The sequence below is a fragment of the Pituophis catenifer genome, unplaced genomic scaffold (genome assembly GCF_029215685.1).
Source record: "Pituophis catenifer annectens isolate HBS135680 unplaced genomic scaffold, rPitCat1.0.hap2 SCAF_3, whole genome shotgun sequence".
Lineage (NCBI taxonomy): Eukaryota > Metazoa > Chordata > Lepidosauria > Squamata > Colubridae > Pituophis > Pituophis catenifer.
The window spans coordinates 110,399,212-110,415,611 of record NW_027256883.1 but is presented as its reverse complement, the minus strand read 5'-3'; the positions used below and the strand labels follow the sequence as shown (position 1 = coordinate 110,415,611).

Genomic DNA, 16,400 nt, shown 5'->3' with positions numbered 1-16,400 from the left:
TCATAGGCTGTCGCAGTAAATGCTATTCTCAAGTGTGATAAAACGTATAGAAATTTGAATAGTTAGGTAGGTAGGTCGGTCGGTCGGTCGGTAGGTGGGTAGTAGGTGGGTAGGTAAGTAGGTCGGTCGGTCAGTCCCTGAGAATCAAACACAAACAAGTGGAAGGAAAGCAAAGAGAGAGACCCAGAGTCTCTATTGCAACTTGGGCAGCCAAATAAGTTGGATGAATGAATCAATGAACTTGCAGAGCTATCTTAGGTCATTGTAAGTATTGATTTAACATATTTAATAGGCCAAGTTGCTAATGGAGATTTTACATGACTTTTAGCAGGAGTACTTTTCGTTTTCTCTGCACTTAAAATGAAAGGGCTGTTTGGGGATATAGTAGAAGGACTCCCTATCTGTCCCATTCCTATTCCCAAGAATAGGAATGGGAATTTTTCAAGAGGAAGCAGGACTTTCTTTTTTGTTTTCCTTGAAGATGTTTAGATTCTCATCCAAGAAGCTGCTCCAGTTGTGGACGAACATCAAAATCTTCCAGGCCGGGGTGCAAACTTTAGATGACAGAAATACAGTTGGCACCGCAGATTTGAAGCTGAAACTATCTTTAACAACAACCCAAGTCACATAGAGCTGTTGTTAGAAAAAATAGTGGCTGTCAATTTGTTTGTTTTTTTAAATGGGGTATTTTGTCATGGCAGGAAGAAACATCCAGACTTCCTCTTCTGTCATCTACCACAGAAGAACGGAGACGTGCTGAGGTAATTGTTAATAATGCATGTGCAACATATTTTAGATAGTGTACATGTTCGCTTTCTATTTCCATTACATATATGAGATCCACACACACACACACACACCTATTCAATACAAACTAGTTTATTTGTAATTTCTAATAAAGAATGGCAATTATCAGAGTTTGTGCTAATTCTTGGTTCGTTCCTTCCTTGCCACATTAGCTACTTTCTTTGGCCCTATACAATAGTAACATAAAATTTAGATGATTCATATTTGGTTTGAACCACTGTCTTTTACGTTTCCTAAACAAATTAACTAAAACTAGGTCTTTCTTTTTTTATCCCAGCGGGAATACTCTTTATTGCCTGTATTGAACATCTACAGCAATAAATTGGGAGTTGCACATGTGTGTGCTCATCTTGGAATGCATGATTTTAATATGCACAAATATGCTTGTCTACACCCCTGACTCTTTTCCTAAAGAGGAACTTTAAAGTAATATCCTCTTTACACTGACATCACAGAGAATTAATGGAAAACAAATTCATGTAATTCTTCTCATGATCATGAAATGTATCTCCTTGAAGAAATTTTCGTAAGGAAGAAAATTATCAAGCAAACATCTACAATTCATTTTATGTTTTTCATTCTTCACGGAATTGCTAGGTTTCCAGGCGTCCAGAAAATATTAGGATGCAGCTAGACCAGGATTTAAATTTAAGGATGCGTTCCCATCAGGTAAGCCATCTAGCATGTGAGGAATCTTTTGAGCGTGGATTAAATAATTCACGTCGTAATAAGAGGGGAAGAAGCCCAGTGTGAGTGATGGGGTAGTGGGGGTGGGGGTAGGGAGTGCGCTGATATGGAAATATATTCCTGACTTGTGATGTACTTTTGTTTCTCTAGATTGTTCACACCAAAACCGAAAGACTGGAAGTAGATCTGAAGAGAGCGAGGAACCAGAGTTATGCGTAAGTCATGGCATACGCCATACCTTTATGTGGTGCACAAACATTTTAGGTATCCTCTACACTACAGAATGACTTCTGAAAAGAGTTTAGTAACACTTTGCTGTTTATTATCTTGAGGGTTTATTAATACCCTTGTTACGCTCCCTCATAAACAAGGTCCGGCGGAGCACGAGATAACAAGGGTATTAATACAATTAATATACGCTCCCTCATAAACAAGGTACTACTATCTCTGAGAGTCCAACTTGTTGAAATATGTCGACAGTTAGGCATTTGTGAGCAGTGAGAACTTTTCCCATATCCTACATCCATAACTTGACTTTGCTTCTGAAAATCATTTTGAATTTGTTTGTGCCTTTCATGGAACATATTTAGAAAAAAAGAAAAATAAATGGTCAAAGCATTATTTCCTGTGCATTGACGTACACACACAAACGTGGCGCACGAAAGCGCACGCACGCACGCACCCACCCATGAAGGTATTTTTAATGTGTTTTAATTGAAGAAAAGGAGTGATCATTCAAGTAAAAAAGCTCATTCTTTTACAAAGGGAGCTAATTTCTCTCCGATCTTCATAATTTGCAGAAAGACAATGGAAATGTCAAAACTCCTGACAGAGAAAGAGGAGCTGGAATTAAAAATTCAGGAGCTTACGAATAAAAATCTGCAACTGGCCAAAGAAAAAGAGGAACTCTTCATACTCTGCAAAGAGTATGAAGAAAAGCTGAGCAGGTGAGCTAGTAACCCTGACTTCCTCTTCCTTTCTCAGCTATTTCAGTTAGTTTTAATGTTAAACGAGTATTATGATTCAAATAAAAAAACCTAAGGGGGCTAATTTCACTCTGCTCGTGATATTTTACAGGGAAAAGAGTTCAGATGAGCCTGGGAAGCTGGACAAACTCAGACGAGAAAATGAGAGTCTCAGCTGCAAGCTTAAAAAATATGCTGGAGAAAATGCAGAGCTCCTACGGGAAAATAATGACCTTAAAGAAGAATTTTATAGGTGAGAAATGTTTAGATCGAACTTGATTTTTTCTTTCCAATTCAATTTATATGTATGTATAACTGAATAAGAGAAGAGCAATAGGTATAATGGAATGCAAAAATAATTAAGAATGTAGGTATGCTTAGTAATTCAAGTAAAAAATGAAGAAGGCTAATATCTCTTGTCCTCATAATTTACAGAAAAAGAGGAGTAATAGCAAAGCTAACGATAGAAAACAAAGAGCTCGAAATGAAAACAGAGGTCCTGACCTTCAAAAATATTGAGTTGACCGACGAGAAAGAGGAGCTCTGCCGAGAGTACGAAATAAGACTGTGGAGGTGAGAAATTTTTAGATAGCCACCATGAATTTCCTGTTCCAGAATTTCACATTAGGTTCCTCTTATCTTAGAAAGCTTGGGAAAACCTGAACATCTCCTTACTTCAGGAAGAAATTAATGAATTATGGCTCATTATACTTTTACATATACAAATCTAGGAGTTAATCTCATGGAAGTGAATGGGAAGATATGTATAGGAGAGATCTTTTAACCTCCAACCCCCGCTGCCCAACAATATTCATACACTTCTACACACTTTAGACACAAGAGTGAGAGTTTCCTGACATCAAAGCAGTTCCCATCCTTTTTTAATTAAGAATGCTTTGTTGTTGGTCCAGATTCACATCTAACCTTCTGGCTTTTTCTAGAGAGACACAACTGAGGAAGGGCCGCTGCCCCTTAATGATGGACCGAGACCAGATGGAGCAGAGACCCAGCAGCAGAGAGAGCAAAGGAGGCTCTGTGAGTCTCTGCCAAACAAGGGCAGACATTACCGAAAACAAGACAGAAGCTCAAGACAAAACGAAGCCTCAAATCAATTTGAGATATCAATTAAATAAGAAATGGCTTAAGGCTTCAGTAGACAGCCTCAAAATCAGAACATCTAAGGAACCCGGGCAAAATATACTGAGGTGGCTTCAGCAATCGCTGAAAATCCTGAAAGAGGATTCCTCTGAACTGTACACCCTGCCCGAGTGGCTTAAAGCATCCACCACCAACCTCCCGAAGGAATGTGCTGAGGCATCCAGGGGGGATGTGAATGGTTGGCTAGAAACATCGATAAATCATCTCCAAGAAGAAGGGCCAGAAACCTGCGATTTAGATGTGCAGGGATGGCTTGAAGCATCTATTATAGGCATTCAACATCTACAAAAATCCAAGTCGAGCCAGAAAAAAGGGATGGCTGGAAAAATCAATAGAGAACCTCAAGAAGCAATGTCCTGAAGGATCTCTGGTGAATAGATTAGAATGGCTTCAAGGATCCTTAGAAAGCCTGTCACTTTCTGGAGAACCTAGACCAGTTCTTGAAAAATGGCTTCGACAATCCTTAAAAAACCTGCAAGACGAAGGTCCTAAAGTATCTAAACAAGATGCCAAAAAATGACTTGAAATATCTATAAAGAATCTTGAGGAGGAAGGACACCTAGGTACTCGGGAATGGCTTGAAGCCTCTATTAAAGGCGTTCAGGATCTACAGAAGTCCACGGTAGAGATTAAAAGAACTCTGAGGAAGAGATGGTTTGAAAAATCAATAGCAAACCTCAAGAAGCAACGTTCCGAAGGACCCGTGGAAAATAGTTTACAATGGCTTCAAGGATCCTTAGAAAGCTTTTTATTTTCTGAAGAACCCATACCGCAACTGGAAAAATGGCTTCAACGATCCCTGAAAAACTTGGAAAAGGTCCTGAAACATACAAGCAAGATGCCAAAAATGGCTTGAAATATCTGTAAATAGCTTCAAAGGGGAAGGACCTGAAGCACCCCATCTAGGTACTCGGGAATGTCCCGAAGCATCTATTAAGGGCATCCAGGATCTCAAATACTCTAAGGAATCAAAAACAAGCATGGTAAAGAGGAAGGAGAGGGTGATTTGGGTAGAACCTGCTTGCTCTGAAAGAAACTTATGGGTGGATGGATGGCTTCAAGCATCTTTAGCAAGTTCAGAAAGAATGGTCCTAGTGCATCCAAAACAGATATGCAAGCATGGCTACAACCATCTCTGAAAAACCTCAGACGAGAATCCCCGGAAGAAGCCAGAAAGAATGGCTCTTGGAATGCATAGAAAACGTCCTGAAGAAATCGTGCAATATGTGAATGAGTAGCTTGAGATAGTTTTAAATCACCTCCATGGGGAAGAGCCTGAAACCTCCCATCCCATCCCATCTTGGTACAGACTTGTCTCTCATTTCTGCTGCTTCTAGGGTTACTGGGATCAAGATGACCAAATGTACAAACTGGAAACCTGTCAGCAAGTATTTATTGTTGTGGTTTTCCAAAACTTCTTGGGCCTTTTTGGAGTGAGTGGCATACTGTTTTCCTAATGGACGTTGGTATTACAGCAGGAGCTTCATAACCAATGAACGCTTGTCATCAACAATTGCGATTATCTAGACGCTGCCTTAAGTTGGGTGGGAGGAGAAAAGAAAGAGAGTGGAAGGAAAAAGGAAAGAAGAAGCGATTGATATGGAGGAAGAAAAGGAAAGAAGGGCCAAACGACAAGCATGATTTATGCCAAAATGCCAAGAATGGATAGACAACCGTAGAGCACGGACAAAGAAAGGATAGACCAAGATTGCATATGCCATACAGGCTGTGTCACCTGTACCAACAACTCACTAAAACAAAGAGATCCTTGTGAACTAGGAATTATGCCAGTGAGAGCTGGATGATTCAGGAAGATAACCATCAAAGTTAAATAGTCTTCCCTGATAGCCTATCAAGAAATCTCAAGCCAAGTGAGATATCAGAAAAGCTGTCACCAAGGAGCTATCTGAAGAAATGCATTTAAGCATTAGTTTAGAAATTAGATCAGTCAGCAATGACAACAATTTTAGAGGCACGCCTCTGTTTCTATGTGCGATGTATGAAGAGGAAGCATTTTTCCTAAAAATACATATTACTGGTCCACAGCCCATGTGAATTTGCCCTACCTAGACATAAACAAAATGAGATATCGTTCTGTAACTAAGAGGTTAGTTCACGGATCAGAAGGTCTGGAAATAGCTTCCCCATGAACTCAACAGATATCTTAAACAAGCCATGATAGCCTAGGTCAGCACATTTAGGAAAAGAACAAGACAGATTTACTCGTCATGGCTGTGGTAAGGATTTCTGAAGCATCTTGATGAGAAGCACTGTGAATACTGTATCATCTCTGGTGGAGAATCTGTGGGCCTCCAGTATTTTGGGGGTAGAAATTCCCAGCTCATGGGCCTTCTCTCCGAGGCTGGAATCCGGGAACATCTGCAGCCCTCCTTTTGAGAGAAATGCCGTGTTTTCACCTGATTCTTACAGGAGAAGTGTCAGCTAAGTTTCGGCATGTGTGCTACTCTTTTGGACCATTTCAAATGGGTCTTCGCCGTTGATCATTTTGTTTGTTTGGAGTCAACTGACCTACGTGTATAAAATCATATAGGGAACCACATGCAGCTCTCATCGAAAAGCCAGATGTGAAAGCTGGAAGCTTTGAAGGTGAAAAGGAATCAACCAAAATCAGAAGTGCTCCCCTGAGTGCAGCATTGCTAGCATAACAATGCAGCCTATGTGGAAGGAAGGGGATGCCTTATCAGGAAACGTGTCAGACTTCCATGCCCGTCCGACAGTTATGGACCACGGTCTTGTCTGTTGTGTGGGGCTGTACGCCCAGGGCCTCAGAGCATCACCATTGCTTGAAATGGGGTTCCCAGCAGCAAAAGAGCCATCATTGGACTTCATGGTGCAGGAGTATGAAGGGAGTTCCAGAAAAAGTGCAGACTGCAGGAACCCTTTCAGCAGGTCGAAAAAGGCTCCCCACCCATTTGCACTACTCAGGTGACCCTGAGGACCAAGCAAACCTCCAAGTGGCCTCAACAACTCTCTAAAAGAATACAAATGCCCAGCTGTCTGCAAGGAATATCAATCCTTCCATTCCCACCATCCAATCGGACCTGAAGAACCTTCTTGGTTGAGAAGCGAAATGACTTCTAAGACTTGATGCTTTCGTCTATTTAATTTGCCTTCTACAGCACGTTGCTATCACGTGACGTTCCATGACATTTTTTACCTTTGGGGAGCTGGTGTGGGCATGGCCTGTGCATGGGGCATACGGCCTGAAGGCCGCCAGTTTGACATCCCTGTTCTACAGGTACTTAATAAAGCCTGAAATCTCCTCGTTAACTGGTTTGTTCGTTGTGTTTGGATTCTCAAAGAGCCATTTATCTGGCCCCTGGGCCATTGCCTGATACTTTGCGAAAAACACACACAGACACGTAAACATATCTGATTTATCATATCAGATTTATTTACTTTGAATAACATGTAAATTAACAATCAAACAAGGGAGCCACCTAAACAAATTTCCTATTCAGATGCAATGGTGGCAAGAGGCCAAGATCCCTTGCAAATTAGGCTCCCACCAGAAATCAACTGTATCCATAAGGTATCTGGGGGAGACCACCAATATGGGTCTGGCCTTGCATAGGGCCCAATCTCTAAAAGGGGAACTTTCACTCAAATCGTGGTTATTCTCATCTACAATCTCTCCGCATGCAGTGTAAAGGGAGGCACACACCGCACGGATGCGTTTTAAAAGTCAGACAACTTTTCAGTCAGTCAGAAATTCATATCCACCATGAATCAGTTACAAGGAGCAATAGGATCTAGGGGCTGAGTACATTACTATCTGTTGCATAAAATAATCTACTCCCTTAAGAAAAACCAAAGCATTTGGAGACTGCAACAAGGCCACTTTATAAGCATCAAGAAAATGAGAGGTCATTCAATGAAAAAAAGATTATGCAGTAAAAGTGATGATGTAAAAGCTGTCACATGATGACATGAATAATTAATTTATGACCAGGGATGAAATGTCAAAAATTTGACAACAAGGTGTCTGATGGAAAGACCAGGTCCACACGCGAAGGTCCAATTAAACTGATTTAATGCTAAACAGTCTATGTGTCAACTCGCAAAGGTCCCGTCGGAACGCTGAAACTATGCACAGAATCTTCTCAACTAACAATTAGCACAACAGAATTCAGGGTTGGACTTACAGCTTGAGCAGACTACTCTGGCACTGCATAAGAGTGAACGTATGTGTCTGTTATTCAGGGACAGTTGCATAAGTGTTCCTTTTATACATCAGCAAATTTTAACATTCCCTGCTTGTATGTGCCTTGCCTTCCCCCATTTCCCATTAGGAAGCCTGAACCCATAGTGCGCATGCAGGAGCGCACCTCTGCACAACCCACGGTTGGAATTTGGGAGGTGTTTGTGTCAGCCTGTATTGCTTCATGTTCAGGAGCTCATGGTACCGGAGAGTTTTTGTTCCTCTTTCCCTCCATCCATTAACCGTGTGAGATAAAGGGATGAGAAAGTGTGAGGAAGTCACCCAGGAACGTCTATGGTTGGACTTGAACCGGGAGACTCCTTGTTCCTCATCTAATACCTTGACTGCTGCATCACAATTGATCTGAACTCTCAACTTTGGTGGTTTACTTACATTTGTCCTTGTGGAACCATTCTAAAATTTCTTAGACTTAGCTTAAGATCTCCAAGGAGAGCCAATGTTCTTCTGAAGCTGCCTAGAGCTTAACTGTCTTTTTCAGACCCAATGGGGTCGATAAAGTGGGGGCTTTGATGTTCACAGTTGGGAGGAAAAATTGATGGCTGTCAATTCTCTAATCTTCTCTCCCTTCGCTTTAGAATGTTCTCCTAATGTCCAGCTGAAACCCTTCCATCTTTTGATTCTGTCTTCTGAAGCACCAGAGGCAAGATGGACTCTCTCTCAGGTTCTTCTGGAGACAGTAATTTCCTTTCCCTTTAAAATTCTCTTTACGAGACTAATCAGTAACTCTCTCGACATGTCGTCGTGCTAGAGTTAAAAGGCCTCCCCACAGACAAGAGAGGAGACAGGACGACCCTCCCTCAGCCACCTTGCCCACAGCTGAACTGTTCCAAGAATCAAGAGAGTCACATAAATCTGTTCCACCCTTGACATGGGCAATCTGCCACTTGAGAAAATTAACCAGTGTTGTGTTCCTGGCACAGATGTGTCCCAAGGATTTCTCCACAGGCAAAATAGGATGGTAAAGTTGGATGGTAATTCACCAGAGGGATGAAACAAAGCAGACACATGCTAGAAATTGAGAAATGATTAGAGTTTTTGGAATCATTTGTGAGTGGTCATTTAGTAGATGGACACTTGTTGAAATGGTGTGACCTCAAGATAGTCATTGTTGCAGAAAGGACCCCACCCACTGAGATGGTTTCGTGCCCTGTAATGGTTCCACTCCATCGCACTCCAGAAGCAAAGGGCATTTGGTATAATGGACATAGTAGAAGCACCCCTAAACTCAAGCCTGATAAACAGCCAAGCATTTTTGAGGTTGTTCTGAAATTAGTAAAAAGCGAAATAATGTTTCAATGGTGTTGTAGCCCAAGCTCCAATACCACACGATAGTGGACAGCCATTGATTGATTTGAGCACGAGGGGGCATAGGAGGGGGTATCTGCTATCTGCCATGACACTGTGGGGCATACAAGTTGCACCTCTAGCATCTATCCACAGCTAGATAAAAGATTAAGACATAGTAGACCATGTCATGAAACACTGATTGTGATGACTTTGACTGCTACATATATATATATCCAGGATCCCAATCCTTGTGCTGAGGTGTTGAGGAGCTAAGGTGCTGAAGTGCGGAGGTGCTGAAGTGCGGATGTTCTGAGGTGCTGAAGTGCTGAAGTGCAGAGGTGCTGAAGTGCTGAGGTTCTGAGGCGCTGAAGCGCTGAGGCGCTGAAGCGCTGAGGAGCTGAGGTGCGGAGGTGCTGACGTGCGGAGGTGCTGAAGTGCTGAGGAGCTGAAGTGCGGAGGTGCTGAAGTGCTGAGGTGCTGAAGTGCGGAGGGGTTGAGGAGCTAAGTGCTGAGGTGCTGAAGTGCTGAGGTTCTGAGGTGCTGAAGTGCTGAAGTGCGGAGGTGCTGAAGTGCTGAGGTTCTGAGGAGCTGAGGTGCGGAAGTGCTGAAGCGCTGAGGTGCTGAAGCGTCGAGGAGCTGAAGTGCGGAGGTGCTGAAGTGCGGAGGTGTTGAGGAGCTAAGTGCTGAGGTGCTGAAGTGCGGACGTTCTGAGGTGCTGAAGTGCTGAAGTGCGGAGGTGCTGAAGTGCTGAGGTTCTGAGGAGCTGAGGTGCGGAAGTGCTGAAGCGCTGAGGTGCTGAAGCGTCGAGGAGCTGAAGTGCGGAGGTGCTGAAGTGCGGAGGTGTTGAGGAGCTAAGTGCTGAGGTGCTGAAGTGCGGACGTTCTGAGGTGCTGAAGTGCTGAAGTGCGGAGGTGCTGAAGTGCTGAGGTTCTGAGGAGCTGAGGTGCGGAAGTGCTGAAGTGCTGAGGTGCTGAAGCGTCGAGGAGCTGAAGTGCGGAGGTGCTGAGGTGCTGAAGCGTCGAGGAGCTGAGGATCCTGGTAAGGACACACCTCCGGAAGGAGGACCCAGCGTGTCACAGTTCACACTTCGAGAGAAACCACTGAGATGTCATCACCCCATAGCACCAAGCCTTGATGACATGTTTGCTTGGCACCTTGTAAAATTTTGTTGCTAATCCCCATTTTAAATAGAATACCAAGAAGACCTCTGCTATTTGTTGGTGGCCGCAAAACAATGAGCTTGTTTTTCATATGAAGCTCTCATCACTATTGCAAATTTTATTGATGCAGTTGTGATCGCAATCAATCTCACAAAAAGTAGTACTGCCTAAACTGTGAGAAAGCAACTTGTTGGGCTACCTTTGCAGATTGGCATTTGGGGAAAAAGTGAACACTTTTCTCACGCGCTAAATCAAAAATTTTACCTCTAGAAATTGTTAGCGTCTGTTGTGGTTTGAAAGGAAAAAAGTTCCTTAAATTAAAAGACTTTTCATGGGGAATATTATAACACGGCCAGTTATATAGATCATTCTAGATACAGTAGTTTAGCAGGTCCATGGTTGTATCTCCTACATAGTAGGATTTACATTTTGAAAACAAAGTTAGTGTTGATGTTTCTTGTTATAATATGGAAAGTGAAAAGTCCTGGAGAGGGATGGGCAACCAGGTGCTATCCAGGAAGATTGGACTGTGTTTCCCTCAGTTATTAGGGGAGGCAAAGGGAGTTGCCTTTTCAAGCACTTAGAGCCTGACTACCGAAGAGAATGTGAAGAGAATGCGTTTCAGCAGACGTTGAAGTCTGCGGGAGAAAACAAGAAGCTCCACTGCTCTTTGGAGACTAAACTATTAGGCAGATGGGAGATGGCCTTTTCCTGCATCATTCCCAGAGTTTAAAAGGCACTCTTGAGGAAGCTGCATTTGGCTACAGCTCTGTCTTTAACTCACGTCGTCACGGCGGCATCACGTGACATATCTGGACTTTTTTTTCTCCTTCACTAAACCGGGTGTGGCTGTGGCCAGCATGTGACCCATCCAGCCCACGGGCTGGGAGCTTGACACAGCCCTGTCCTAAAGGATCAGATTAGAGGACCTGGAGGGCAAATATAATTTAAAAATGATGTGCTATTGTAGACATTGCGTCTCAAGATCTACATTCCAATTTTTGAAATAAAAATGTTAAAGCTATTCTGCATTCTCACCTATTACCTTACCTTCTAGTTTCCATCACTGATTTTGCGATGGAAAACCATTTGTTGAGAAGATTAAGAGAAACCATGAAACGTCTCCAAAAAGAGGTAAGAAAAAACATTTGTTCATAGGCTGTCGCAGTAAATGCTATTCTCAAGTGTGATAAAACGTATAGAAATTTGAATAGTTAGGTAGGTAGGTCGGTCGGTCGGTCGGTAGGTGGGTAGTAGGTGGGTAGGTAAGTAGGTCGGTCGGTCAGTCCCTGAGAATCAAACACAAACAAGTGGAAGGAAAGCAAAGAGAGAGACCCAGAGTCTCTATTGCAACTTGGGCAGCCAAATAAGTTGGATGAATGAATCAATGAACTTGCAGAGCTATCTTAGGTCATTGTAAGTATTGATTTAACATATTTAATAGGCCAAGTTGCTAATGGAGATTTTACATGACTTTTAGCAGGAGTACTTTTCGTTTTCTCTGCACTTAAAATGAAAGGGCTGTTTGGGGATATAGTAGAAGGACTCCCTATCTGTCCCATTCCTATTCCCAAGAATAGGAATGGGAATTTTTCAAGAGGAAGCAGGACTTTCTTTTTTGTTTTCCTTGAAGATGTTTAGATTCTCATCCAAGAAGCTGCTCCAGTTGTGGACGAACATCAAAATCTTCCAGGCCGGGGTGCAAACTTTAGATGACAGAAATACAGTTGGCACCGCAGATTTGAAGCTGAAACTATCTTTAACAACAACCCAAGTCACATAGAGCTGTTGTTAGAAAAAATAGTGGCTGTCAATTTGTTTTTTTAAATGGGGTATTTTGTCATGGCAGGAAGAAACATCCAGACTTCCTCTTCTGTCATCTACCACAGAAGAACGGAGACGTGCTGAGGTAATTGTTAATAATGCATGTGCAACATATTTTAGATAGTGTACATGTTCGCTTTCTATTTCCATTACATATATGAGATCCACACACACACACACACACCTATTCAATACAAACTAGTTTATTTGTAATTTCTAATAAAGAATGGCAATTATCAGAGTTTGTGCTAATTCTTGGTTCGTTCCTTCCTTGCCACATTAGCTACTTTCTTTGGCCCTATACAATAGTAACATAAAATTTAGATGATTCATATTTGGTTTGAACCACTGTCTTTTACGTTTCCTAAACAAATTAACTAAAACTAGGTCTTTCTTTTTTTATCCCAGCGGGAATACTCTTTATTGCCTGTATTGAACATCTACAGCAATAAATTGGGAGTTGCACATGTGTGTGCTCATCTTGGAATGCATGATTTTAATATGCACAAATATGCTTGTCTACACCCCTGACTCTTTTCCTAAAGAGGGACTTTAAAGTAATATCCTCTTTACACTGACATCACAGAGAATTAATGGAAAACAAATTCATGTAATTCTTCTCATGATCATGAAATGTATCTCCTTGAAGAAATTTTCGTAAGGAAGAAAATTATCAAGCAAACATCTACAATTCATTTTATGTTTTTCATTCTTCACGGAATTGCTAGGTTTCCAGGCGTCCAGAAAATATTAGGATGCAGCTGGACCAGGATTTAAATTTAAGGATGTGTTCCCATCAGGTAAGCCATCTAGCATGTGAGGAATCTTTTGAGCGTGGATTAAATAATTCACGTCGTAATAAGAGGGGAAGAAGCCCAGTGTGAGTGATGGGGTAGTGGGGGTGGGGGTAGGGAGTGGGCTGATGTGGAAATATATTCCTGACTTGTGATGTACTTTTGTTTCTCTAGATTGTTCACACCAAAACCGAAAGACTGGAAGTAGATCTGAAGAGAGCGAGGAACCAGAGTTATGCGTAAGTCATGGCATACGCCATACCTTTATGTGGTGCACAAACATTTGAGGTATCCTCTACACTACAGAATTACTTCTGAAAAGAGTTTAGTAACACTTTGCTGTTTATTATCTTGAGGGTTTATTAATACCCTTGTTACGCTCCCTCATAAACAAGGTCCAGCGGAGCACGAGATAACAAGGGTATTAATACAATTAATATACGCTCCCTCATAAACAAGGTACTACTATCTCTGAGAGACCAACTTGTTGAAATATGTCGACAGTTAGGCATTTGTGAGCAGTGAGAACTTTCCCCATATCCTACATCCATAACTTGACTTTGCTTCTGAAAATCATTTTGAATTTGTTTGTGCCTTTCATGGAACATATTTAGAAAAAAAGAAAAATAAATGGTCAAAGCATTATTTCCTGTGCATTGATGTACACACACAAACGTGGCGCACGAAAGCGCACGCATGCACGCACGCACCCATGAAGGTATTTTTAATGTGTTTTAATTGAAGAAAAGGAGTGATCATTCAAGTAAAAAAGCTCATTCTTTTACAAAGGGAGCTAATTTCTCTCCGATCTTCATAATTTGCAGAAAGACAATGGAAATGTCAAAACTCCTGACAGAGAAAGAGGAGCTGGAATTAAAAATTCAGGAGCTTACGAATAAAAATCTGCAACTGGCCAAAGAAAAAGAGGAACTCTTCATACTCTGCAAAGAGTATGAAGAAAAGCTGAGCAGGTGAGCTAGTAACCCTGACTTCCTTTTCCTTTCTCAGCTATTTCAGTTCGTTTTAATGTTAAAACGAGTATTATGATTCAAATAAAAAAACCTAAGGGGGCTAATTTCACTCTGCTCGTGATATTTTACAGGGAAAAGAGTTCAGATGAGCCTGGGAAGCTGGACAAACTCAGACGAGAAAATGAGAGTCTCAGCTGCAAGCTTAAAAAATATGCTGGAGAAAATGCAGAGCTCCTACGGGAAAATAATGACCTTAAAGAAGAATTTTATAGGTGAGAAATGTTTAGATCGAACTTGATTTTTTCTTTCCAATTCAAATTTATTTATTAGAGCCCTTAAACCAGATATACCGGATGAAAGAAATGTTCCATTCTTTTATATGTATGTATAACTGAATAAGAGAAGAGCAATAGGTATAATGGAATGCAAAAATAATTAAGAATGTAGGTATGCTTAGTAATTCAAGTAAAAAATGAAGAGGGCTAATATCTCTTGTCCTCATAATTTACAGAAAAAGAGGAGTAATAGCAAAGCTAACGATAGAAAACAAAGAGCTCGAAATGAAAACAGAGGTCCTGACCTTCAAAAATATTGAGTTGACCGACGAGAAAGAGGAGCTCTGCCGAGAGTACGAAAAAAGACTGTGGAGGTGAGAAATTTTTAGATAGCCACCATGAATTTCCTGTTCCAGAATTTCACATTAGGTTCCCCTTATCTTAGAAAGCTTGGGAAAACCTGAACATCTCCTTACTTCAGGAAGAAATTAATGAATTATGGCTCATTATACTTTTACATATACAAATCTAGGAGTTAATCTCATGGAAGTGAAGGGGAAGATATGTATAGGAGAGATCTTTTAACCTCCAACCCCCGCTGCCCAACAATATTCATACACTTCTACACACTTTAGACACAAGAGTGAGAGTTTCCTGACATCAAAGCAGTTCCCATCCTTTTTTAATTAAGAATGCTTTGTTGTTGGTCCAGATTCACATCTAACCTTCTGGCTTTTTCTAGAGAGACACAACTGAGGAAGGGCCGCTGCCCCTTAATGATGGACCGAGACCCGATGGAGCAGAGACCCAGCAGCAGAGAGAGCAAAGGAGGCTCTGTGAGTCTCTGCCAAACAAGGGCAGACATTACCGAAAACAAGACAGAAGCTCAAGACAAAACGAAGCCTCAAATCAATTTGAGATATCAATTAAATAAGAAATGGCTTAAGGCTTCAGTAGACAGCCTCAAAATCAGAACATCTAAGGAACCCGGGCAAAATATACTGAGGTGGCTTCAGCAATCGCTGAAAATCCTGAAAGAGGATTCCTCTGAACTGTACACCCTGCCCGAATGGCTTAAAGCATCTACCACCAACCTCCCGAAGGAATGTGCTGAGGCATCCAGGGGGGATGTGAATGGTTGGCTAGAAACATCGATAAATCATCTCCAAGAAGAAGGGCCAGAAACCTGCGATTTAGATGTGCAGGGATGGCTTGAAGCATCTATTATAGGCATTCAACATCTACAAAAATCCAAGTCGAGCCAGAAAAAAGGGATGGCTGGAAAAATCAATAGAGAACCTCAAGAAGCAATGTCCTGAAGGATCTCTGGTGAATAGATTAGAATGGCTTCAAGGATCCTTAGAAAGCCTGTCACTTTCTGGAGAACCTAGACCAGTTCTTGAAAAATGGCTTCGACAATCCTTAAAAAACCTGCAAGACGAAGGTCCTAAAGTATCTAAACAAGATGCCAAAAAATGACTTGAAATATCTATAAAGAATCTTGAGGAGGAAGGACACCTAGGTACTCGGGAATGGCTTGAAGCCTCTATTAAAGGCGTTCAGGATCTACAGAAGTCCACGGTAGAGATTAAAAGAACTCTGAGGAAGAGATGGTTTGAAAAATCAATAGCAAACCTCAAGAAGCAACGTTCCGAAGGACCCGTGGAAAATAGTTTACAATGGCTTCAAGGATCCTTAGAAAGCTTTTTATTTTCTGAAGAACCCATACCGCAACTGGAAAAATGGCTTCAACGATCCCTGAAAAACTTGGAAAAGGTCCTGAAACATACAAGCAAGATGCCAAAAATGGCTTGAAATATCTGTAAATAGCTTCAAAGGGGAAGGACCTGAAGCACCCCATCTAGGTACTCGGGAATGTCCCGAAGCATCTATTAAGGGCATCCAGGATCTCAAATACTCTAAGGAATCAAAAACAAGCATGGTAAAGAGGAAGGAGAGGGTGATTTGGGTAGAACCTGCTTGCTCTGAAAGAAACTTATGGGTGGATGGATGGCTTCAAGCATCTTTAGCAAGTTCAGAAAGAATGGTCCTAGTGCACCCAAAACAGATATGCAAGCATGGCTACAACCATCTCTGAAAAACCTCAGACGAGAATCCCCGGAAGAAGCCAGAAAGAATGGCTCTTGGAATGCATAGAAAACGTCCTGAAGAAATCGTGCAATATGTGAATGAGTAGCTTGAGATAGTTTTAAATCACCTCCATGGGGA

At 41.7% G+C, this 16,400-nt stretch overlaps 1 protein-coding gene across 1 annotated transcript in view; it reads left to right on the top strand.

Moving 5' to 3' along the window:
- LOC139315023 (centrosomal protein of 290 kDa-like) overlaps positions 1 to 15,490 on the top strand; it is a 171,471-nt gene extending 155,981 nt beyond the window's left edge. Inside the window, exons 78-89 of the mRNA XM_070941046.1 lie at positions 1,405 to 1,476; positions 1,645 to 1,709; positions 2,295 to 2,441; positions 2,572 to 2,712; positions 2,895 to 3,032; positions 3,401 to 3,494; positions 12,860 to 12,931; positions 13,100 to 13,164; positions 13,750 to 13,896; positions 14,028 to 14,168; positions 14,408 to 14,545; positions 14,914 to 15,490. Of these exons, the coding sequence (XP_070797147.1) occupies positions 1,405 to 1,476; positions 1,645 to 1,709; positions 2,295 to 2,441; positions 2,572 to 2,712; positions 2,895 to 3,032; positions 3,401 to 3,494; positions 12,860 to 12,931; positions 13,100 to 13,164; positions 13,750 to 13,896; positions 14,028 to 14,168; positions 14,408 to 14,545; positions 14,914 to 15,490 (1,797 nt within the window). The remainder of the gene's footprint in view (positions 1 to 1,404; positions 1,477 to 1,644; positions 1,710 to 2,294; positions 2,442 to 2,571; positions 2,713 to 2,894; positions 3,033 to 3,400; positions 3,495 to 12,859; positions 12,932 to 13,099; positions 13,165 to 13,749; positions 13,897 to 14,027; positions 14,169 to 14,407; positions 14,546 to 14,913) is intronic.
- Positions 15,491 to 16,400: the final 910 nt, after the last annotated feature.